General features: G+C 39.9%; 1 protein-coding gene across 2 annotated transcripts in view; it reads left to right on the top strand.

The window, feature by feature from the left end:
* The window catches only part of map3k22 (mitogen-activated protein kinase kinase kinase 22), a 53761-nt gene that overhangs the window by 23707 nt on the left and 3703 nt on the right, over positions 1-26351 (top strand). For both annotated transcript variants that reach the window (XM_047349762.1, XM_047349763.1), the window contains exons 5-17: positions 1640-1677; positions 8123-8222; positions 10003-10119; positions 10303-10417; positions 12185-12318; positions 13933-14006; positions 14944-15005; positions 17020-17091; positions 17477-17641; positions 19105-19253; positions 19369-19500; positions 21961-22090; positions 24413-24590. In XM_047349762.1, coding sequence (XP_047205718.1) covers positions 1640-1677; positions 8123-8222; positions 10003-10119; positions 10303-10417; positions 12185-12318; positions 13933-14006; positions 14944-15005; positions 17020-17091; positions 17477-17641; positions 19105-19253; positions 19369-19500; positions 21961-22090; positions 24413-24590 — 1466 coding nt within the window. The remainder of the gene's footprint in view (positions 1-1639; positions 1678-8122; positions 8223-10002; positions 10120-10302; positions 10418-12184; positions 12319-13932; positions 14007-14943; positions 15006-17019; positions 17092-17476; positions 17642-19104; positions 19254-19368; positions 19501-21960; positions 22091-24412; positions 24591-26351) is intronic.

Genomic DNA, 26351 nt, shown 5'->3' on the forward strand with positions numbered 1-26351 from the left:
AGAGTGGCTTAAATCTAAGAATAAAATTGATTACATGTATTTTACACGTGCAGCTTCTCTTGAAACAGAATTGACTATGAGTTAATGGCACCTTCTAACAATAAAGGAAATTTCCATTTAAAAACCTGTTTATATTTTACAGAGGAGCTTCTTCGATTGCAGCTAAAATAATAATAGAAACCAGTTTAGTCGGTAAATGAGGATGGATGACCGATGGTGACTTACTAATGACGTTCACCAATTGACTTTACAAAAGGTTGGTTATTGCTTCTAAAGCTCACAGTTGTTGTTTTAGTGGTTTAATCCTCTGACTGTATTCCTACACAGTCTGGAAAAGCCTGGAATTTGCTTTATCAATTTTCAGATCTAACTTACTACAGAACAAGAAAGTTAAAATGTTTGAGTTTCAAGACTTTGTTTCTCATCCTATTATTTAAACAGAACCAGTCAAAACAGAACCAGTCCTTGACTTATAATAAAAAAGCATGAATGAAAGCAACTGAATCCGGCCAAACCTAGTATTGTTTCGTTTCACCGTTTGTTGAACGTTTATGCAGTAAAACCCAGATAGGTTAATGTGTTGCACTCAAATGCCCAGAATGTTACAGAAATTTAGAAATACAGTTAAGTCCACAATTATTCATGCGCCTGGCAGATTTAGCTTCAAAGCGATATTTGAAATTTACCCAGATTTAGGGAGGTGCTGTCCTTAACAGGCACACCTCAAGCAGCGAGGTTGGTTGATACTAAAATATATCCTTAGATTAAATCTGACAGTGATTCTTTTTCAATAGCAGTTTATTAACTTGTTCCTTTAATCTTCACTGTCGTTCATGTTCACTCCCAGCACCTCAGCCACTCTGGCGTTGTGATTTGTTTATCTAGACTGAGACGTTGTGTGCTGCCAAAGTCGGGTGAAGGTGACGCTCTGGCGATAGGGCCAGCTCAAAAAAATGTGCTTATTGTGGGTGCAATGTGAGAAATTGTTTTTACTTTCATTCAGAATAAAAAAAAAATCAACTCAGTAAATGAAGGATTGGTTTATTTTAGCAGTGCAGGAACCAAGCTGGCACGTTTTGGCCTGCTTATCATGGAGAAACCCACGTTTTCCTGAGATTTAATTTCCGTCATCTTGTGTCGCTCTCAGAAGTTACCTCCTGTCACGTTTGTTCCCCGTCCGAGGAATGATAATTGGCAAATCCTCTTAAAGCAGCAGTGTTTATGATGAGACATAAACAAGCTGTGAGGAGCAGAGAGAGTTTCCGCCTGGACAGCTGCTTTCCTCTGCGAGAAGGGGTAAACCAACCCCCACCCCTCCCTCTCCCATCCACCCCTTCCCCCTAATTTTCACCCAATCTCCTGCGCTGATATGATGACAGTTTTAGTTTATCAAAATGACCTCATGCAGACTTACAGGCTCCTCCAGATTCCTGCCCCCTTTGGTTACAACTTTCACAAGAACACACACAGACTGTGTCATGTCCTCCTTTTTATTCCTGAGCAAAAACAACCGACATAATGCTATACCTAATTTCTTTCCCCAGCTTTATTCTGCAGGCCAGATCCCTTGTAAAGCAATGAATCATTTTAACTTTCCACCTCTGTAACTTCTCTCTCTTGTTATTCTTCCCTTTAACAGGATTTAAGAGTCAAGCTGGAGCATGAGAGAGAAAAACGGTATGTTGGAAAACTCATTGTTTTTCTTTCTTGTTTTTTTCTTACTGAACTGTCCAAATCCAAACTGTAGTTTGGATCTCTTTTGTTTTGCTTTGCCATGCCGGGGATTTTGCGTCTAAGGGAGGAAATCGCGGTTACATGCCAGACTGGCAGAAAGAGAAGGAAAGTTCCTGCTTGGAATCGGGTTTTAGAGTGGAAAAGATGGAGGGAGGTCTGAAGGAGAGAGAGTGATCCATAAAAGAGCAGAGAGAATGGCAAGTGTTTCAGTTCACTGTCCTGTCTCATCTTCTGCTGTGTGTGCTGCGTCCATTCATGATGGCTTATTTTGGCCTTCGTTTCAACTCACATAAAGCTCTGGTGTGAAGCTTGCATTCAGTCAATATGAGTATTACAATATATGTAGCAAATGATAAATGCTACGTTTAAATTATTAGTTCCAAAATTATGCATTCTGATTTTTAATAGGAAATGACACAGACATTTCTCAAAACATAATAAAAAATGTAAAACCAGTATTAATTTTTAATCAAAGTAATTCTCCAGTTTATTTACATTTCATTAACAAATGGCATGACAAAAATTATTTATACCTTCTTCAGTGATAAATGGGAAACCCTTTTATTTGGCATTATAGCAGTCAAACCCTTCTTATATTTGCAGAGCAGCGTTTTGCAGGTTTCCACTAGTGTTTTGATCATTTATCTTCGGTGATGAGCTCCAAGTCTTCGAGGTTGGAAGGCCTTCTTGCCATTACCCTAATCACAGATTCTCTATCAGATTCAAGTAAGGACTCTGGCTGGGCCAAAAGTTTAATATAACTTCCAGTCAGACAAAACATGTTGGTCAAAGTAAAAAATTACCTTAAGCCTAACTCTGGTCGCGGTATGATAAATTTTGAGCTTAACTGTATTAAGGTCTCACAAAATAATTATTTTTATTAATCTTGAACAATCAAAAAATCAATCTGAAGAAGTAGATGCTCTTACGATTTATAGATTCTAAAATATGTTATTTTTAAAATCCCAGTATTTACAGTTCAGTTGGAAATTAAATCAATATTGAAACTATTTAATAAAAAAAATAAAAAAGTAGCCTTTTAGTAATCACACTAATATATGTTTTTATGATTAATTAAGAAAATAAACAAAAAACAAAACACACTCCCACTTTATCAAAAGTTCTATTAAAGTTAAAAAAATGTAGGTTGTGCCCATTATTTGAATTTCTTTTGGTGATTTAAATTTAAGGATCAGGACTATTTAAGGAAACTGTTAAGGAAAAGAGAAGAAGAAGGAATGTTCTCCAAGTTAGCCAACTTTTGTCCGTCACCTTGGCCACCACCGAACCACCACAGTAAAACTGATTGGAGGACTCCTTTCTTTGGTCTAGAATCAGACTGTTGTGTCACCTCAGTCTAATGACCAAAGTTGGACCTCAGTAGATGCACATCCCATACCTGTCTTGGGTGCGACCACGAAGAATATATAAACACACAGCTGTTGCTCAACAAGGAATATCATCCTCTGACTGACAAGTGGCTTCTCCACTGGAGCTGACCTCGCTGAGTTCCTCACTTGGACTTCGTAGCCGAAAACAGTACAAAAATAACTGGCTGTTAAAGCTGCAGGTGTGTGAAGGCAAACAAACAACATGTTGGAATTTAAACGGCTCATAATTTTTAAGCATTGTCCAGATATTTTCAATAGGATTGAGGGCAGTTTATTCTGTCAGTGCAAAGAAACACTGGAGGGACAACTAACCAAATCCTACTAGAATCCCCACTACCTTCATTCATAGTAGTATAGACCAAAGAAAGAGGCACTGGCTTGGTGATTAGAAAGCTGCAGGCTCACCGGAGTGGGAAGGAGAAGGGAAACAGCATGTTGTTCCAGCAGAATACGGATCCACAATGAGCCTCACCACTTTTTCACAGCTCTAATTGGCTGTTGCTGAGGAAAGGACAAGTTTTTCACGTTGCTGTCTCTGTGTTACAGCCTCCCTCTGTTTCCTAAGCCTCGCGGCTAGATGCTCTTCCTCATCATCCTCCTCACATCACTCTGCTCTCCCAGAACAGACAGCTCACTTTGGGAAGACACCATCCATACATTGAAAGAAGCCATTTCCTCTTGCGTTGTCTCTATACACGTTCACTAGGGGTGTAATGGTGCACAAAAATTTATGTTCAGTACGTATGCTCATTTTAATGTCACAGTGCGGTACATTTTCTGTAGACTTACGTGAAGAAAAATAAATAAAAATATATGATTTTTTTTTTTTTTTATATACTTTGGTTAGCAGGAAACAATCTTTTAGATTTTCTTATGTTCTAAAACTTAAAAAAGGAGAGCTTAGGAAAAAATTGAAAATATTTTTTTTTTTCAATGAATAAACTGGTATGAACAGACATAGCCAATGCCTGGATAGACAGATTATACAACAATATAACCACTTAAAAACAGTTATTGTTAATCTTTGGAAATCCTTAAATAGGACTGTTCCCATATTTAAGAATAAAACAGGTTTAAATCACGTTAAAGTTGTCTTGATGTTTCGACAGACTAGTGTCTGAGCTGTACCTGAATGCAGCATGAGCAGCTGTTGGGAAAATCTCCTCTCATCAGTGGAGATTCCTCCCACTTGCATCTCATATGATGTTTGGAGTTTGTGCTGATTGGATGCTAGAGGTAGCAGGATTTGGACGTCAGCTGATTTTCCTCCAGTATCAGTGATGTTTACATTCAGCTTGTAGTTGTTTCAGGTAAGTAGTTAAGTTCAGTGTAGAGCGAGCTTCTCTATGTATGTCGTCGCTGTTGAAAAACGCTGACGTAAAACTTGGGTTCAGTCCACCTTTCTTTCTCTATCGTCATTGTAGCTGAATAAGAAATGTTAATGTTTGTGAAGATGTGCGTACCGGACCAACAGGGCTGTACTTGGTACAAATACTTGTTACACCCCTAATGTTCATTCTCCTCATGTTTCTGGCTGGCCTGCTCCAGGTCATACACACCCGGATTTCACTTAGATTATCGGCTTTCTGGGTAAAATATTAACATGACAATGTAGCATCAGCAGGAAATACATATTTATTCAAAGGGAAGCCTGTCAATATTTCTTTATAGTAGCAATTGATCAGAAAATGGCAAGAATGCAAGAGTGAGAAGTTTCTTGTTAGGCAAACAGAACACATTTTTGTGTGATTCTGCTGTTTTTAGCTTCACTGCAGAGCGTTTTAATACTTCTTACCTTATATTTATAAAAAAAAAAAGGATATAAATTTGTTTTGATCAAAGTAGCATAATCTCACATTGAAGAAAATTGGAAAAGGCACCCTTTAATTTGCGTGCATGTATTTAAATGTATTTCTGTCGTTTCTTTTAAACAAAAGAAGCAGTGCCACTCTTATCGGCATCCTAACAATTCCTATAAAGTAAAGATAACAGAGGTATTTTTCTTGTGGCAACGTTTATTTGTGATCCACAACTTTTTTTTCCCCTGTAGTATAAATATTACCTGAGACAAAGAGCTATTTGTCTAAGAAACTCTTTAAAATTGTTAGACAAGAGAGCATAGCATTTAAGTGAGGCAGATGTACTGTATGTTGATTTTTATAGGTCATAAAACAGTTACAGCACTCCAAGCAAATATATAAAAGTTAAAATGGCTAGAAATGTGACTAACAAGACTGGACAAGGACCCAAGTTTATTTTCACACAAAGAGTGAAAAGAAGGGTAAGGGAAGTAAAAAAAAAAAAAAAACTTCCCGTAGCTCATTGTTGGATGATTCCTATAGAGAGTAGTATCTTCGAGTCACCAGGTCTCCATACCAAATTTGGTGGCCTCTGGCAGAAAACTGAAGATTGGTGTCTTAATGGGATACATGATGACCACATGGCAAAATCAACCCAGAAATGGTTCACCATAGACAAATTCAACCTTCTTCTTTGGATATATCAGTCCCTGGGCCTAAATCCTGTGGAAAACCTGTGGGGGGAAAAGAAGAGAACAGAATAGAACAGAAGAGAGTACCCCAGACTCTAGATGATCTAGAGAGGTTTTTACAAAGAATGGGCAAGGATCCCTCTCACTGTATGCTCCAACCTTGTGAAATGATGTAGAAAGGGGGTTGTATGCAAAGTATTACCAGCAGGGGGCAAATAAGTGTGGGGGGGGGGCCCTGTTTCAGGTTGGTTTTCGGATACTAAATTAAACATCCCTGTCTCATTCTTGCTTTCACGTCTCATTCCATACTACTGTTACTCTAGTTCTTAACACAAATGTTAATAAATCACAATAAATGGCAAATTCATCCTCATCAGTTTATCCATGTTCACAATATCAAAATTGCACAGAAGTGCTCAGACTACAGTAAAAATTATCTAATTATATAAACTCAATGCATCCATGCTCTGTATACCAGGAATATATTTGGTAACGTTTGTTACAAATCAGCAGAAAATGTTTTAAGAGGGTACTAAGTTGTTCTGGTAACTAATTAAGAAGCTGCATTGCCATGCAATCAGGTTGTTTCATTGCCAGTACAGGAGCTGTATCCAAATGCAAGTTCATCAATAAAATCATGTTGTCAGAATGGAAATAATGTATTTCATTTTTTCCTGTCGGGCTACACCACTCACTATCTGGGGCATGGGTTTCCCAAAGCAGAAAGACGTCACACCTGTAGAGTTAGCTTTTTGTTTAGCTATCGCAACATTTTTACCAACTTCATTGCATGTTTTCGAGATATAGTGAAGCCCTATTAATGAACCATCATTGACTGGCATTTGCCGTACAAACATAAAAGATTTTAGTAAACAGAAGCTTTGGTTACGCTTGCATTGAAAACATTAAGGCAATTAAACTGAGACGAAACTGAAACCACTTCGAGTATGTAAAGCCAAAGAGCATTTTTTTTTTTAAATCCAAAGATTTATCTGTTTTAGTTCGGGTTAAAAACCAGCAAAGTGCTACCAACCTGCAGCTGCAGACTTTACGAGCCAGCAACTGTGGACACATTTGAATAAAAGAGAAAAAAGAGCAAAACTTTCTTGTTAAGATAACTGTGTTGTGCAGAAACTTTGTAAATAGAATACTATATCCCAACAGCATCTGCAGCACTCGAGGTATTGGGAATCCATGAGTCAGGATAATGATGTCTGTCCACAATGGAGTCAAACTGGAAGGTTTCTCTTTGCATTGGCAGGCAGTGACGGTTCTAGGCAGGAAATAAGCGCTGCAGAGTGTCTCTCTCTTCCTTTGGCCAGAAAGTGAAGGACCAGAGCCAGACCTTTTCTCTTTTGTTTTCTTTTTGTGCATTTATGATTGTGACTTTGAGGGAAAGAAAAAGCCAGAGCGCTGTGTGAAGGCAATCTTTCATCTGCAAATCTGTTTTTTTTTCCTCTGCAAATGTGTTTCCACATGCTTGCTTGCAGAGGAAGGAAAGCCATATCTTTTAGTGCAACATCCCCTTTTTTAGTCCTCCTCCACATCCCCCCAGCTCTTTATCACACACATCATCGCTGAATCTAAACAGTCGGTGAGCGTTTATTTGCACCGCTGCTCGCCTCTGATCTGCAGGCCTCCTGATTCCCAGAATCCTCTCCTTTAAACGAGGGAACCAATAAGAAGTCATTATGATAGCCGGAGCTTTGGCCTCTGATGAGGAAGCGATGGGATAAAAACAAGCTCTTTTATCTGGATACTATAAAGAGTTAGGGGCGGGGGGGTGCAGATTCTTCAAAAGCAAAAGGAGACTGTCAGCAGGGAAAAAGAAGAAGACATGCTGCTGAGAATCTCTAATTTTCTCAGGCTGTCTCCTTTATTTTCCATCTCACAGTCTGTAAATATCTCCACGTCTCTGTATCTTTTGCTCTGTCACTCTCTAAAAGACGAGGGAAAGACACACATCCTGCTGCTTTAGCTGCCGCTCCAGATCTTTTTCACCCCCTTCTTCCCTCACAGGAAGTTTCCCATCTGCCTTTGTGCTGGCTTAGCGAAGAGACCCCGGTGGTTATTGAAACAGCAGTCGATGCACACACTGATTGGGAAGCACTCTCATGCATGTAGAGTTTTACAAACACACAAGTCCGTATATACTCTCTTGCAGTCAGACAGACGGACAAAGTGATTTCTCTGAGTAGATACGCGAAGATATACTGTAGATATCTCTCCGAAGGTTTATTCTTTCACTTTCTATTTCGTTGATTAATCTTTTGTCAGCATCTTACACGCCTTTGCTCACTTTTCTCCTTGACCCAGCTGACCTGAACATTTTCCACTCTCTTTGCCACAGAAACGCAGTCGTAAAATTCTAGAAATAAATGAATTATTCTGTGGCCACACAGTCCCACCAAAACACCAGAAAAGAAAAAGTTCATTCCTGCAGCCAGATACGACATAAATGTCTTCCCTTTGATTTCTAACACTGGTGGTGTTCTCACCATTTCAGGATCATCCCGTTTCAGAGGCCGTTGAAGATCAAGGAGCTTCTGCAGAAAGTCACAGAGGCCTTTGGTCAGCAAATGGACCTCTTCTTTATGGAAAAAGAGGTAAAAGAAGGAAGATTTCTCAAACTCTGGATGTCCTTATAATGACAAATAATATGACTTATTTACAATTATTTACAAATTTTCCAGCTAAGAAAACAGACAAAATGGATATTCTGTAGCTCTTTTATATCATTATGTTGTAAATCCTTGACTTTGTGACGATCTCACTGATTAACTCTGCAAAATGTTGCAGGATGATTTGGTTAATGATGTTGTAGGAGAGCTGTGTGACTTGCATAATCATGTTTTCTTTCTCCAAGCTGTTAACATCCTAATTACTCAGAAAAGCCTTGATTTTAGATTTTAATAAGAGACAAACAACCCACACAGAAAGTAGTAATCAGTACCAAGTTACAGAATGTGACTGAATAATAAACATTTATTTGTTAATATGTTCGTTTAAGTTGGACAACAGTTTAACACTTCATAAGACAATTCAAATCAAATTATATTTAATCCATTTCAGTCCAGAATCCATATTCCTTTCATGCATTCCAATACAATCAAATCACAGTCAGATTCATATAAAATCACATACAGTAAAATACAATACAGTATAGTAAACTTCAGTTGATCGTGTAATCAGTAAACAGTTATCTCTCTAAAGAGGACCATTCCTCGGGCGCCTGGTGGCTCTGTTTGTGGAGCGGGCGCGCCATGTGTGGAGGCTGTGGTCCTCGACGTGGTTGTCCTGGGTTCAGTACCCGGTCTCGGGACATTTGCTTCTTGTCTTCCCCTTCCCTCTCTGTCCTCTTTCCTGTCAAACTATTGTTTAGTGGGGGACGCTAAAAAAAATCTTTAAAAAAAATGTACCCCAGTCCTTAACCCCCAACAGGAAGGTACAGGAAGAAGCCTGGAAAAATGTGACTTCCTTATAGATGGTAGTCCTTGCTCAGTGCAGCAAAGGGAACAGAAAGTGTATGGCAACCACAGCTCCATCAATGGCTTTGTGCAGCAAGGAGACAAAACTAGGAGCAATGGGCCAGAAGTACTTTCCCAAAGAAATTATTCCAGCCTCAGTGCAAAGAAGAGAACATCTAATTAATGAGCCAGGAGTACTTTCCATAGGAGAGAAAAATAAAGAGAGTATACATAGTTAATCGCAGTAACAGTTCTGTCTTTGGCTTTGTCCATAAGAGACACAGTTAAACACAGAGGCACTAAGCTACAAGAACTTTCAATGAGAAATAAAAACAGAATGCACAAAATTAATAGCAGCACTGGCTGTCAATAGTTCTGTCTAAGAAAGAAAAACACAAAGGCATGGGTTTGGAGTATTTTCTGTAGGAAAATAAATAAAAAGAGTACACGTAGTTTATGGTAGCACATGGACTATCAGCGGCTCCATCCAGAAGAGAGAGACAGTGAAACACAAAAGATGGGGAGTCCTTCCCGTTTTATTTTGTTTCAGGTTAAAGGACTTAAAATAAATGCAAAAATGAAAATGTTTGCTTCTTCCGTTTTAATTTTGCTTCATCTCCCTGTTAGACTAATGTGCAGTGATTCCCTGAACAACTTGGAAACTTGTGTTCTAGCATTTAGAGGGAGACATCACAGTGCCAATACTTCAACAATACTTTCCATCAGAAAAAGAAAAATGGATGAAAACATTTATGTAGATCATAAAACTGAAACAACTACCAGCAGTTGAAATGCTTCCATTGTCAAACTCGACAAGGCATCTGCAACCTAAAGATGGATTTTGAGCTTAAGTGCATAGAAAAAAAGTCTGTTTACTTTTCTTTAAAAAAGTTGGGATTGTGTTTGCTTGTTCCTTTAGCTGATGCTGCCCCTGAAGACCCAGGAGGATCTGGATCAGGCGGTGCTGTCCCTGAGCAGCACTTCTGGAACTAACGGGCTGCTCAGGATACTGCTGAAGACCCCTAAAAACAACCATGTAAGTCGCTCACCACGTTCACTGTAAATGCAGATCATTAAAGCCTCTGATGCTGTCATGAATGTGAGATTTGAATAAGGTCATGTGTACCAAAATGGGTGATGAAACTTCCTGCTGTTACACAGTGACAATGTAATGCTGCCCTCACTTCCTCTTCTGATCCCTTCTTCTTCCTCTTTGCAGTATTTACAGGTGAACAGCCGGGACAAACAGAGTGAGATGAAGTCATCGCGATCATTAGGAGACCTTAAGGGTTCTCTGCTCAAAGGCTCGGAGAGGGTGCGCAAACACTCCACAGGTGAGCTACCATCCACCCAGACCAGCAAGTAGCTGGTCAAAACTCAAAAACCCATTTTTTTTTTCTGTTTGGTGAACGTCGGACACCTAAGCAGCACCAGGTCGCAGCAAAAGGAAACTGTCCAGTTAGCCTGCAAGTAAGCAAGAGAGAGCGAGACTCAAAGCAGATAACAGGAAGGCTGAAAGGAGTACAATAAATGTGTTTAATCTTATCCTTTGGAGTTTTCAACCTCTGTCTCTCTAAGAAAATGCTGATCTCAGAGTAAAGCTAAGATTCTACATTCCCTAGGGAATACACATGGAGACTGCTAGCTGAACTAACCACGCGTTTTTATAATCGATATAAGCCAGTTTAAAATCTAAACTCTGTAATCACTTTGTCTTTGTTGTAAAATAGTCAAATCCTGCTTGTCAGTGACTGCTCTCTGGCACACATGTTGTCTTTGCTCCTAATATAAATATGTAGTGGCCGCTCATCGCAGGAAGGCTAAAAAAATATTATAAATGCTGTTCTTACAACATGTCAAATTATAACTTATGGAGAAATCTGCGTTGGAAACTGGTCTCTGAGTTCTCTGATCAGTGCCTCTCTACTCATGGGATGTTAGGCTTAATAAATCAGAAGCTGTTATTAAGAAGCTGTTAGGTATAAAAGCTCAGATCAGTACAGTTTGCATTAAATTATGCGGATCACAGGATTTTATTCTATTATTGCCCATCACACGAATGTTAATGGAAAGATGAAGGCTGCTGCTGCTCAGAACAGAAGATGCAAACTGTGTGCAAAGGCAGGGAAACGTCATGTCAAAGCAGGGACACGTTTTTTTTCAGAGCAAGCAACCCTTAGCATCTCTTTTTACTTGGTTAATCCTTACGTATTAAAAATATTCGTTGACATTTTATGATTTTTTTCAAGGAAATATACAGCTGCTTACTGTAGATTTAATCTTCTAATATAACTTTAAACGAGACGGATGTTTCCCCAAAAAGTAATCCTTTCAGACAGATTGGTGTCATGTCAAACTCTGTGTGGCTAGATAGCACAGTGCATCCCAGGTCTGTTGTCCATCCTTGGCAGGTCTGGTAACACAGCATGAAGGTTTATTCTGCTCTGCGGAGCAGCTTTTTTCTCTCTCCTTTATATCGGTTCTGTTCAGAAGGGTCAATGCTTCAACTGCATGCTCCAAACCTTAAACACAAGCATGAACAAATCATTTGTATTATCCAACAGCACTCAAATTTCATGCCAATCTTTCTCCTACTGAATGTTGTTTCCATACCGAGTCCCACCAGTTATATCTGTTCTCCTGCTATAAGCCTGAAAGGAGAAGGAGGAGAGGAAAACAGAAGGAGTGGTGGGAGGTAGCGGTCACAGTCTATGCTTGAGCAAAGATATGATATGAGCCTGGGTACCTTGAAGACATTTAACAGCAGGAGAGGGGAGGGAGACAATGCAGTGACGGACACAGAGATGACAGAGCTGAACTATGCTAAACACAGATTTGTAGCTTTAGCATTTATGATGGTTAGCTGTAGGCATTTTTTTCTCTGTGAATTTCCTCAAATCCATCTTAGCTCAGTTGGTGATAGTTTCAGTCTCTGTTACAAGGACAAATCCTCAGTCTCTGCAGCAGCTTGGCAGGGGGAGCATTTGTCACAATAATTAAGGCTAGAATCCAAGAATAGCACACTGAATCTATTTTCTCTCCCTTCTTATCCATCTTTCCCTGATCCACACTCTTTATCTCCTCGCCTTCTCTTTTCTTAGGTTCCCTCCACACTGGTCGGACATCCCCTCCTCCAGGCAGCGTCCCTGAGGAGCAGCAGCAGATTGCTCGTCAGGGCTCATACACCAGCATTCACAGTGAGGGGGAGTTCATCCCAGAAAACCCGGACCAGAATGTAAGAGACAATGTTTATTTAGAAACATTTTTCACATTAACTGGGAAGTCTTAAAAGGTCATTCAATTTAATAATCTTTCTTTTAGGTCCTAAAAGCACTTCAGTGTTTTATGCTAGGTCTGAAATTACATTTAAAGAGCTGTGAAAAGTTGTTGACCTCTAACATTTCTTCTGTTGTACTTTTTTGTCACTCTTCAATGTTTCTGATCATCAACCAAAGCAGTTTTAAATGATGATTTCATTTATTAAGGGAAAAAGCTATACTGCTCCAACAGTGGGTTAAATCGGTTAGAAAAGCTACTATAACGTTGTTACAGTGCATCATCTAAGACACACATAGCTTTATCATCTGTTTCTAATTATCTATCTGACTGTAAAACATAGACCCACATTCTGCAGTAAACTCCTGTCTTGTTCCATCTGTTGAAATTGTTGGCGTGGCAGTTTGCTGAAGTGCTAGGCTAACGTTAAAATCTTCCTCTTTGCTTCGATATGACTCATTGATAATGCATGTAACATTGACAATGTAATGTAGTCCAGTGCCTGTTAATCATGTTTGGACAAAACTTAGAGAAAGAGTTGTTCTCCTGCTTCATAAACTTCGTGCTTCTTGTTTTTATCTGAGCAAAATGTGCAGGACAAGTTACATAACACAGACAGCGAGCTGCAGCGGTCAATACAGTCTCTGTTTCACTTTGGAAGCCACTATAAAGGGTAAAACCCCTTAGAAACGCTCAAGATTTGTTTAAACAACATGTGCACGGCCTATGGTGAAGTTTTGCGAGCTGTGCTGTCGCAAGTTAGCAGTGCGGGGGCTGCTGACATAATACAAAGAACAACAACGATTTTAGTTGTCAAGTTCATTTAGACTATAATATCAAACCTAATATGGCTCTACCAAGGCCTGGACCTGATACATTGGATTAGATCCAGACATAATATAAAAAAGATATGAAATATTAAGCTGCACTACTTCTGAAAACATGGTATATGTGAATTTATTAGTGAATGTCGCAATAATGAAATCACTTGCAATAAATAAACAAATACTGTACAGTGTTAAGGTTAGTCTGGTTTGGTTTTATTGCAATGACAAACGATAGATACTAAGTAACCTGCCATTTATATTAATTAGCTAATATTTACTGCCATCCCAGCAGTTTTTTGGGTTATTAATATATGCTGTGACCTTTACATTTATATCTTTTATAATATCAACATTAAATCAAAAAAGCCCTCAAAAATGTAGATCTAAATAAAGTTTTCTGATGTCCGCTTCAAAAGGTTCGTTTTTTTTTGGTAAGTGAAGGTGCGTTTTTTTTTCTTTTTGCTATTTCTTAAGTTTCTGAAACAGCATCAGTTGCATTTAATGCAAAGGAAAGCCAAACCCTCCATAGCTTCAGTCTTTTTTAAACTTACACAATGCTGTTTTTTTCATGCTTTCCAGAAGGAAATGTTTACTTTAAGGTATGTTCATTGAACAAAGCCTGCTGTGGTGAAAGTTGAATTCTGCTGTGCAATAAAATGTTAGACTCCAATCCATCTGTCTCCATCTCCACTACATGACTGTCTGCACTGTGACCCTTGCTCTCTCTGTGTCATTGTATCTGTCAGATGCTGGATGCCTTCAGCAGTGCAGGCAACTCGCTCTCGAGCAGCTGTCAGTCAATAGACCAAGCTCTGGATAGGTGAGTCTCGGTGCAGATGGTGGAATTCATGATCATTGTTTATGTAAATTCATATTTATCTTTCCAAACAAGGGTTATTTACAGAGACACATACAAACAAAAGCAGCCGGGGAGCCAAGTTTGTATATCTGACCCTTCCTAGGCTGACTGTGTGGAAACAAATAGGAATCAGATCATTTTGCTGTTGCTATAGTGACCAAACTTCTTATCTGGGCGCCTGGATTCCTCTGTTATCACGGGAGCAAGCGAAGTGGTCACTGGGCTGGAGCTGTGACGGAGGGTGCGACAAGATGGAAAAAAAAAAAAAAGCTGAGCAAGAAGACATGAAACAAAAAAGAAAAACTGACATGAGAGAGAAAATAAATCTGAGTCGACAGGAAAGTAAAAAGCAAGCGAGAGCGAGGTTTGAGAGAGCGGAGGACGGAAAGGCTTCTACCTGCACAAGGCTTATCAGTGCTTCGGGCTGCAGAACAATGGCAGGAAACAAGTGCATGGAACTTTTCCCCACAAGCGGGCATGCGTGCCCCTTATCCAGGGTCTCGTGGCCCCACGCCGCCCTGCGGTCAGCAGAGACGTCACTCTCTGGAGGGGCTGCTCACAAACACCCAGGGAAAGTGGGAGGCTTGGAGGCTAAAGAATGGGGGGATGCACATTTCAAAATATACAATACAGTTAATCTGGCAGCCAGTTCAGCAATGCAGCACCACAAACTGTTCTGTCATTGTCTTATTATTCCAAAGAGGTCCCAGCTTATCTGCTCTAATTAGGAACACTGTTCTTAAACACCCAGCTCAACCCAAGCAGTACTCTGAGGCTATGTTGCTGCACATTACTGTGAATCTGCCGGCCAGACTCTGTCTTGAAGATAAGGGGGAATTACCAACCAAACTAGCAAATGATTTCTGAATTTTTCCTACCATGTTCTTTATCTTTTCAGCCCTCCTTTCTCACAGAACAACCGGGACAATAATTACCTGAACCTCAACTACGAATACAAAGGTAAGAGAGACCCAATCTGCAGCAGTCTCTCCAATTCATAAAATAATATGCTTGTTTCATGCTGAGTTAATTCGCTGTTAGGATGCTGCAGAGAAATAAAACTTAGTGAAAGGAGCTTAAGTACGAGAAAGCTTTTTTTCCTTGTAAATATTATAACAGATTCAGTTCTACAGGAAGTACTGTGCTTTAACTACACAGTGATTCCTTGTTAAAGAATTCACATTCCTTGACCTCTTCCAAACTTTTAGAACCGCAAACCTAATTTATAGGGGATTGATGCACTAGACAACACAAAGTGGTACACGATTGTGAACCAGAATGAAAACTAAACAGGATTTTGTTCATTTTTACAAAAAAAATTTGAAAACTGTGGCTTTCATTTGTATCCCCTTTACTTTGATACCCCAAAATAAAACTAGTGCAACCAACTGTCTTCAAAGGAAGTCAGATGTTTTCAGCCCTTTTGAGAGATATTCTTCCAGGATTACCCTGTATTTAGCTGTACCCAACTTCCAAGAAATCCCACAGTATGATGCTGCCACCACCATGTCTCACAGTAGGGAGGATGTGATCAGTGGTGTGTAGTGTTGCTTTTTAGCTTTTTGCATGTTAGCAAAAAAGTCTCATTAAAGCAGAGTACCTTATTCCACATGTTTTCTGTGTTTCCTGCATAGCAAGTGCCAAACTGAACCATACTTCTTATGACTTTCTACAATGCTTTCTTTCTTACCACTCTTCCATAAAGGCCAGATTTATAGAGCACATGTCTAATCGTTCTCCTGTCAACAGATTCTGGCCATGTTTGGTAGATTTGCAATTGTTCCATTTGGATTGAACAGTACTCTGTGAAATGTACACAGGTTAGGATATTGTTCTATAATCTAATCTTGCTTTACATTTCTTCACAATTATACCCCTTACCTGTCTGGTGTGTTCCTTGCTCTTCTTCATGCTCTATGTTCACTGATGTTCCCTAACAAACCTCTGAGGCCTTCACAGAACAGCTGAGATTTATTTCCAAGGATGTTATTTACTGTTTATACGACTTCTGAAGGCAATTGGTTTCAACAGATTTAAATTTTGGGTATCAGGGGTGTCACATTTATGTGCTACTCTGTGTTTGGACTTAGTTAGTTGTATAAAAGTGGTGTACATTTGTACCTTTTCAGTACCCCTCATCGGCCCTTGAGGCCCCGCTGCTCGAGTCCCTTGAGTTCCCATTTGTTTTTTCAGAACGGGGATCAAAGAAAACAGGATGGCGGGTAACGCCACACTAACCCTTGTGAGCGGAGGAGCTTTCCCAATGTGCTCCGTTCTTTTTGTCTCACACTACTTGTTCCCCTCGTGCACTGAATTAAAAAAAGAAAGAAAAGCAGCAGATTGTGTGCACGGTACATGAACACACAACTGCACACACATGCTCTCCTCTCCCCAGATGTGAAGCCCAACCCCCTCCTGTTAGGGCCTACAGTGTTTATCATTCCCTGTGAGTAGATTTTTCCTCTCCATCCCATGTTGCCAAACTCAAAAAATAACTCCCGTCTCCATGGGGATGCAGTTAGAATAACAGCGCAAGAGCAGGCTGTTCATCTGACAGAACAGCTGCTTTCAATTGAGATGGGAGTCCCCCCTCCTATTCTTGCTGCAAGGCTCGGCACTCGCGTGCGTCAGCAGGGCTCCCCACCTGCCTTTAATACTCCTCCTAAGTGTGAGGGGCTGTTTTCAGTTTATGCCTCGGATGCAGCAGGGCGTGGCAGCATCAAGGCTCCGCCTCATTCTGCTGACACGCATGGATGAGCAGGAACAGTGTGTTAAGACTTGTCAGATATGATCTGTGGAGATTCTCTCATCAATACTCTCTATCAGTATGTCCGTGAACATGCGACTTTAAGCCCTTAAGAGAGCATAAACACTCGGTTTTAAAGTAAGAAATTCTGTTAGGGCATAGGTGAGATGTAAGGCAACACTAAATGCTCTGCGAATAAAGATTTTTCTTCTTTCCTGCCTTTTTTAGGTCGACACGGGAAAGGAGGAACTTTCCCACGCCAGTTCCAGTTGCCCAACCGCAGCAAGGATTATGGAGATCGTAAGAAATCACCTTTACTACAGATTCAACAGATTATTATGCTTAAATGAAAAAGCACAAAGCCAACTAGTCAGATTGACAATTTCTGAAAATGCTTCCCCATTTTGTCAGCCCCTGATGAAATGTTTTTCTCATATAGATTTGGTGCGTTAAGTGCAGCAGACAGCTGCAAGTAATTGCTCACTCAGAGGCTAACCTTGGCTAGCTGTGATTTATGTTTCCCTGTGGCGTATCCAAACTTATATAAAAACACAGCGGCCTTCTTCCTGTCTGAAGGGAAGTGGGACTGAGTGGCGAGAGACTGTGGCCAGTGTTGAGTCTTGGCCTCTAATAAGTAACAGAATGAGAGAAAAAAAAAAAGTCATCAATGTGTTTCTGCTTTCAGGTCGCAGGACACTCCCACGCAGCTTCATGCCCCAGGAGAACCTTTTCCAGTTGGTTCCCTCCAGCCGCACACGCAGTTATAACGGAGACAGCTCGCTGACATTCAGCGACCTGCGCTCGCTTGGCCGGACTGCTGAGAAAAGCTGCCAGCGGGGCACGGCCAAATGTAAGTTGATTTAACCTGAAAAGTTTTATGCAAAACGGTGTCCAACAGATCTAAAAAGACATCATGAAAACACTGCAGATAAAATTCTGATCAAATAAAAGGCTGTAATCTGGGTTTGTGCACAATATAAAAAAACTATAGAATTCCAGAAGTAGTTTTTAGGCCTGGAAAAGAAAGGGAAAAGGGCTAAGTATGTACAAATATTTGTATTTCCAGTTTGTATTCCACATTCCATTGTCTAAAAGTTTAATCTCTGCACCCATCCATTGTTATTCTATCTATTTACCATCCATCCATCCATCTCTGTTTTTTTTCAGGTGTTAATGGCGTATTTATATTTTAAAAACTGGTTAACAAGTTTCATCTACAGTTCCTGTTTGGTTAGGAATTTCAGGATAAATGTTGACAAATTGAACTTTTCCTCCTCTTACCAAAACTGAGAGACAAATCTTTTGGCTTTTTTGTCTACCTGCAGATCAGTTGATTATTAGTTATCCCAATAAAGTGATTGGCGGTTTTATTTTTTAAGGCAAACAAGTAGGTAACCTAAAGCCATGGAAAATGTTTGCACACGTTGTTTAAATGCACACAGTTTAAATGTTGTAATTCTAAACATTTCGGATATCTTAGCAAGTTCTTTAATAATTGCACAAGTCTTTGTTTAAACTCATAAATAAATATTATTTTACTCAGTGACTAGGCCAAGAAGCTTTATAAGCTGATCAACTTAACCTTGCTTTAATATTTAAACAGTTTTTTCAGCTAAACTCCTTTCATTAACACAAGTCACAAATGGGGAAAAAAAGAGTGGATAGTGCCAAATCAAAGATAATCCATTCTCCCTTCAACCTTCTGTCAGCCTTATTTTATTTCTTGATGATGCAGTGTGTGAAGGAGCAGCAGTGATGTACAGTAATACTGTAAGTCTCCCTAGGCATAATTCCCCTCTCATTACGCAGACCTGTCCATGTCGCAGGCTCACTGAACACATCTGCAGTTTGTTGAGAAACCGTCTCTGTCGTCCTGCCAGAGCTCGGCTCAGCAGACTGTGGTTGATGTCTCTGTCTCGTTCTCACCCACGCACATCCACGCAGCCTAATGCGACCACAAAGAAACATGCTAATTACAAAACAAAATCTGGAGACTGGAGAGGATGAGAGCTACTGAGACGATCTTTCTAAGGTTTTGACAACTTTGCGTCAGAGGGTGGTTTTCACTGCCTGGCTGTCTTATTTGGGGTTTCCCTTAATCTTAGAGGGTCTGCGGTTGGAGTTATTTGAAAAACTGAAGTGAATCTGACGTCTTTTATTATGGGGTTTACTGTCCGAGTAATATTTTATTACATTAGACTCAGCCCACACTCAGATCAGTTTATCACAGTGTTGTTGTTTGTCTTCAAGGGGCTTAGTTGACAAAAAATTTGTGAGTGGTGGGTTTTCATCATCTGGTGTTGTTTTCTGCAGCACCACGGGCGCCAGTCAACTGGCGGCAGGGAAAGCTCCTGGGGCGAGGGGCCTTTGGGGAGGTCTACCTCTGCTATGATGCAGACACGGGCCGCGAGCTTGCTGCCAAGCAGGTGCCCTTTGATCCCGACTGTCAAGAAACAAGCAAGGTGAGATTTGTGTTCACATTTGTTTAGAATAACTGAATGCATGTGTTTTTGGTTTGTTTTTTGCAAAAGATTAATGTAGGTAATTAATTAAAAGTAATTTTTTGTTTTTCTGTAGGAGGTGAATGCTCTAGAGTGCGAGATTCAACTGCTGAAGAACCTGCGACACGAGAGGATCGTTCAGTACTATGGTTGTCTTCGGGACCTGGAACAGAGAAAACTCACTATTTTTGTTGAGTTCATGCCTGGGGTGTGTATTCTGCCACGCGGTATTTGTATTTATGTAATGTTTTCTTTTCTTTGTTTTAACAAGGGATTTGCAGTGTTGCATACAGACGCCTTCAATTAGCTTATTCGTAGATGGGGAACTTTGAATTTATTAATGCTGCTTCGTACATGACAAACTTGGACAGAGTACATTTTTTACCATTTGACCTTAAAACTGCTCTCTATTTGAATGTGAATAAAAGTTTATACTGAGAAATATTTTGCTCAAACATAACTACTTTATGCAGAAGAGAGCTGTAACATTTACCCTAAAAGGTGAGAACACTGGGACTGTTGTGTGCATGTTCAGGCTCTTATGCACATAAAGTATATATCTGTGCTTGTGGGAGCCCATCATTAAAAATCTAAGCACCTCCCCTTGTTTTTAACATTACTAAAATTATTTCTTATTTTAAATCTGGTCGAGGGGCTTTAATTCTGTACATAAAATGTTTTGAAAGGTGGGTACAATGGTTTCTCAATTTGGGTTGCTACATTAGAACCCTCATTTGCACTTCAGTACACTTAGTATCGGTTTGCGCATTAACAGTATTGCAAAGGACTGATTTATAATACATTTTTCGTTGGGTGTTTTTCCAGTTGTCAAAGGTACACATTTTGCATGTCAATAAGATGTCCAGCCTGTTAAACGGAGTCTCGCTAATTTTGATCAATTATTTTTGATGAATTGTGCAGCCATACAGCTAAATAAATATTGCTCTATACTGTTCAATATTGCTTTTTACAAGTCAAAAGCAAAATGGCTCCATTTGTGGAGAACAGACTGCTGCTCTAAGGGATTACAGTTAGAATTATCATGACCTTGAATATTTCATATTTTTGACAGTTTGTTTTCCAAATAATAGTTATTTATAGTAAGAGAATAGAACATTTCATTTGTCCACATGGCTTGTCAGATTTTATTATTTCAGTTACCATATCTACTTTTATCTGCAGTTGATAAAAAATCCCATTTATTGTCATGTCAATTAAATATATTTTACGAATTAATACATTTAGAGAATGGTCTGACTTTCAACAACAATCATAGCTAACCATGATGCTTTGTGGGAAAGTTTAAGTGCCCACTCTGCTTCAAATTTAATTTGAACTAACCATTAAAACTGAGATTTTCCTGGGTTGTGTCTGCACCCCGGTTCTGTTGTTACTGAACAGTTATCTGTTTGTGGACGCAGCAGAGATGAGTGGAGGAATTAAGCTTCAGTTTGATACTTTCTGTCATTTCTAACTTTTTTCTCCAAGCATTGTGTAAATAAATACAAAAATAAATAGCTTTTATTTATGCAACTATTTTGGCAGCTGACCTGTTTAAATGGAATCACGATTTAACGAAGCGGGGAACATAAACGATAATGAACTATGATGACTATTTTTCAGACCTATATATTGTGAAACTTTGTTTTATGGATGCATGAATCAATGGCCCGGCGATCGGTATCATTAGTCATTTAGTCATTTTCAGTCTTTTAATGCATAAACAAAGTGTGTACTTTGATACACCCTTTGAGTTAAATAAAATAAACTGTAATCCATAAATTGGAATAATCACATTTTTGCATTATTTTCAGTAGGATTAAAAAATGACTACCTCTATCAAAGATGGAACATATTTTATAAATAATGATGAATGAACGAGAAGGAACAGTTCATAATGTTTTAGATGAGAAACTATGGGCATCAGTTAATTCAGCTTTAACTTAAAGGCGTTTAGAAGTAGTTTGTGATAAAAGTGAACTTGCACAGCATGCGTTTAATCTCGACTGCATTAAAAAAAAAACATGCAGTCGATTTCAGCTGGAAAACAGTCTGAAAAACATCTCCAGCTGTCAACAAACACGGTCTCAGTGGTTAATTTGAGCAGAACAGCCTGTTTTATAAGATCATTTTCTCAGTAAATGAGCACTTTAGTGAGAGACTGTCGCCTGTTGACCTTTTTTTTTTTATTTCTCAGTCTTAGTCACACATTGTCTGAAAATGGAAATGTTTTTTAGTGTGTTGGAGTTCGCTGAGGTAAAAGAGGATGTGGCAAGGGCCAAGGTTTTGTGTGACTGTGCCTGATAAAACTTGGATGGCTCAGGGGAGGAGGTGGTTTTGAGGTGGAAGGGCTACGCTCTAGGTTTGTCTTAGAGGTGTGTTGTTGACAGCTGAAAGTGAAGAGAAAGCTGTTTTTTTTTTTTTGCATTTAGGCCTTCACTCCTAAGATCTACTTTGGAAGAACATAAAACAAGTAATGAAAGACAGTTTGGACTCAGCATCAGGCAGACTTCTTTCAGCACATTGTGTGTTTACATATTTGGTTTTTGCATTTGGAATTTGTCATTGGCGGCTTTTCCAATCACAAGAATAACAATGCGAGCGTGTGATTAATTGTTTCACACAATCTCATTGAAGCTGTTGTTCTTCTCTCATGCTGTTCTTCCAGGGCTCTATAAAGGACCAGTTGAAAGCCTACGGGGCTCTGACTGAGAAGGTGACGAGGAGATACACCAGGCAGATCCTTCAGGGAGTTTCCTACCTGCACAGCAACATGATTGTACACAGGGACATCAAAGGTAACTGAAACGAAAACCTTGCAAAGGTCAAAGTGGGATTTTAATTGGATTTGTGAATGCTAAAACACCCACACTTCAGAGAAATCGAATAGTCGCTTGGAAAATAATAAAACTTTGCAACAGTAATAATTCCCCCACATTACAACCACAAACCTCAGAGCATTTTTGGGGAATTTTGGTAGTAGACCAAAACATTGTTTTTGATCATGATGGGTTAGGGTTAGGGTTAGGGTTATGGGTTAGGGTTATGGGTTAGGGTTATGATGCACAGTTTTCTAGACTCTTTACAAATAAAAGTGTGAAAATGTGGCATGCATTCGTACACATTAGTAACACGGCAGACAAGTCAAAGAGAAAGCTGTGGAGAAATAAAAATTTTAAGCAGGATAAGGTTATAAAACAAAGCTTTGAACATTTCACAGAGCAGTGTTGAACCTTTGATCTGAAAATGGGAGAAATGGACAGAATTTATTTTTCGCTTTTTTAGTCATACTGATCTCTCAAAGCGTTTTACACTAGATCCACATTCAGCCAATCATATTAACGAAGGCGCACATTCATTCCCAGATCAGTGTGCAACTTTGGGTTAGGTGCCTTGCCCAGGGGCATATTGACATGTGGTAGGAGGAAGCTGGAATTGAACCCACAACCAACTTGGGGTTAGGTGCCTTGCCCAGGGGCACATTCACTTGTGGTAGGAGGAAGTTGGAATTGAACCCACAACCAACTTGGGGTTAGGTGCCTTGCCCAGGGGCACATTCACTTGTGGTAGGAGGAAGTTGGAATTGAACCCACAACTTTCAGATTACAAGACGACTACCCACCGAGCCACAGTCCCTCAATATAAAAGGTATGGTACAATTGTAAGCCTACCGAGACATGGTCATCCCCCTAAACTGACTGGCTGAGCAGGCATTAATCAGAGATGCAGTTTAGAGGCCTCTAGTGGCTCTGGAGGAACTGCTACTCAGGTGGGAGCATCTGTAGACAGGACAGCTATGAGGTTAGCACTTCACAAATTTTGCCTTTATGGAAGAGCAGCCGTTGTTGAAAGATGGCCACAAGAAGTCTTGTTTGCAGTTTTGCCGAAAGCAAGTAGGGGACACAGCAATCTTTTCAGATTTTTATTTGTAAAAACCACCTATCATTTTCCTCGGACTTCTCAAACATGCACCACCTAGTGTTGGTCTATCAGATAAAGTCCCAGTGAAATATATTAAAGTTTTTGGCTATAACATAACAAAATGTAGAGAGGTTCAATGAGCACTTTGCAGGGGTATTGCACATAGTTTTTCACTTCTTGTTCCCCTCGATTACCTATTCAGAATGAGGCTGGAAAACTGCGCTATTTTAATTTCTCCTCTGAGATATATTGGGCTTCACGCTGGTGAAACTGGCGAGTCTAAAAATGCTCAACACCGAACGGAAGGACTTCGGTTTTTTTGACCACAGGTGTGGGAGTCACTGTTTCAATAAGCTGCAGCAGCCAAGAAGAGGGAAACATCCCGTCTGATGGTGTCAGTAGGGGGCAAAAAAAGATAGTGGGTCTCCTGGGACATATCCAGGCTCCATGAAAGCACACGTGGGTGGGATTTTCCACTTGGAAATGCTCTGCATGTTTAATATATGGCGTGAGCTCACCTCACCACACAAGAGCAGCTCTTTCTACAAAAGATGTCAGCTCAGATGGTATTTGACTATAGGTTGCCATAACAGTAAGGTTTTTTTATTTTTTATTAATGTTCCAAAAGAAGGCAAACAAATGGAAACGCCTGAGTTATCAGATGGCTGAACAACAATATATATGCTGAATGTGGAAACAAGTAAGTAAGTGTTACAGTTCTAGTCTGGCAACATGTTCTCTGCAGCCATCTAATCCCTCTTTGGGTGTGGAGGGCAAGTGTAGTGGCAAGTGGTGCATATTAGTCACTGATCAAACAAGTGGCGTGCTCAAAGGAAATGGGACGGAGATGTTGGAAAATAACTACGGAAGGAGGACAAAGGGTGCTGAGGTCCAATTTGTCTCATGTGGAGCATTTTATTTAGAATTTGAGCTTCTGATTTGCATAAGCCCACCGGGCATTCACTCCAAAGGGAAAGTAAGTAAAACAACCTTAAATAGGAAGGAATGTATTTATATTATTATAGCCTCAAGATCTCATTTGCCATTTTAAAAGTCTGCCAATATTGCACCACCTCAGATTAGTCAAGGTCTTAGTATTGACCTTTTCACTGTGCGATGTTGGCTCGGGTAAATTAACCCCCCCAGGCAGCTCTCTGAGGAAATGAATAACTGAGCCCATTTTGCTTGGTCCCCATCAGGTGCTAACATCCTGAGAGACTCCTCGGGAAACGTCAAGCTCGGAGACTTTGGAGCCAGCAAACGGATCCAGACCATCTGCATGTCTGGAACGGGAATCAAGTCCGTCACTGGCACCCCCTACTGGATGAGCCCCGAAGTCATAAACGGGGAAGGATACGGACGGAAAGCTGATGTTTGGTAAGGATACTGTTAGATGGAGAAGGAAGGAATGACGCCAGAGGGGATATCAGTCTGTGGCAACATAATAATACAATGCAGCATTAAATGCACCCAAATAACCTCAGGAGATTGTTGTTAAAACCGTGCTGCTGCATACTGTCTGTAGGCATTTTCTGGCTAAAGCTAAAAGCAGTTAGACAGGGTTAAACAAACTGATGTGAACACATTTGCTAAATTTAAAATGGTATAATGATTTTTAATTATCTTTTAATTTTTTATTTTACTGTTTCATCAAACAGAACACATTAAAAGTTCAAGTTAGGACCCTGTGGGGTCAGAATTACAGGTTAACTGTGGTATTCAACACTTAAGAGTTGAAACGCATGATTTCAATTTGCTTATGAGGACAGAAAATTACAGTTTGTAAAGTAACTGTGCCAAAGTATTAAACCACCTCTAAGTTCTTTGTACGGTGCTGTCAAGTGGCATGATTTTATGGTAATAATGTAGCTTTGAAGCTCAGAAGTTTCTATTTGGACTTGGCTTGGACCTTTAATTTCTTCTTTAATTTTCAAAAAGATATTGCACTCTCCAACCTCATATGTGTATTGATATCAGGCATTTTTTAAGATTATTGTTTGAAAGTATGAGAAGGTTCTAAAAAAGGACAGAATAAGCTTTAGATCAGATGTTGTCTTTATAAAGTAAAACATCCAAGTTGTTTCCTCCTGGTTGAAAGAGTAACTTTTCAGATCCCAGTATAAAAAAAGGATGGTCTTTTTCTCCAAAATGTGCTACTACTGAATAATTCATGTTCTAGCATCTAGAAATATTCCCACATGTCCTGATTTGAGTGTAGGTGAAGCCTAAGACTCAAATATGCTTTGATCTGAATAATTTCATTGTAGCTCTGTTGTAGATTTAGGGTTATTGTCCTGCTGGAAGGTGAACCTCCGCTCCAGTTGGAAGTCTTTTGCAGCCTTTAAGAGGTTTCCCTCCTTTGATGGAGACTGACAAGCTTTCTTGTCCCTGCTAAAGAAAACCATCCCCACAGCATGATGCTGGCACCACTGTGTTTTATTATTGATGTTTTATAACCTTATCCTACCTTTAAACTTCATCACAACTTTATCATGGGCTAAAGTTGGGTTCTTTGGTCTTCATGATCATTTTCCTTATACTTCAGAACTATGCACTGTTCTGTGTTACACAACATTGTGTTGGACCACTTGTTTGATGAATATTGGACTACTTGCACGGTGCGGGACGTCACTATGCCTTTCCAACGGCATCGGCCATTTTGTATCCAGGACAGTCCGCTCCGACATATCCCGTCGAACACTACGACTGATATTACGAGGCGTCCCAAGTCTGACGTCACAAGACGCTATATAACAGGGCCTCCATTTTGAACACCCCGCCTTCAGCTGGAGATCGTGACCCGATCCCCAACATCTGAAGCATCACCTGGAGAAGAGTCCCGAGTGGATCTCATTTATTCTCTCTCGTTGGCCAACGAACACTTCATAACTGAGGTTTCTGGACTAGGAAGGCCAGAAATTTCACTTTGCCGATCGAAGACGTAAGTTTAACACGTAACTAAAACACGGAGTTTTGAGGAGACGAACCGCCACCGTGTTTCATCCGAAGTCGACATTGATGGTCAGATTATAATTTTCCTTTTCGCCAAGGAGGCCAGAGGACGAAGATTGACCGCTTACCCATCCATTATTTTATTTCTTTCTTAGAAAGTCTGGGCAGAGTAGGAGGTCTTAGTGC

The sequence above is a fragment of the Girardinichthys multiradiatus genome, chromosome 21 (genome assembly GCF_021462225.1).
Source record: "Girardinichthys multiradiatus isolate DD_20200921_A chromosome 21, DD_fGirMul_XY1, whole genome shotgun sequence".
NCBI classification, from domain to species: Eukaryota; Metazoa; Chordata; class Actinopteri; order Cyprinodontiformes; family Goodeidae; genus Girardinichthys; species Girardinichthys multiradiatus.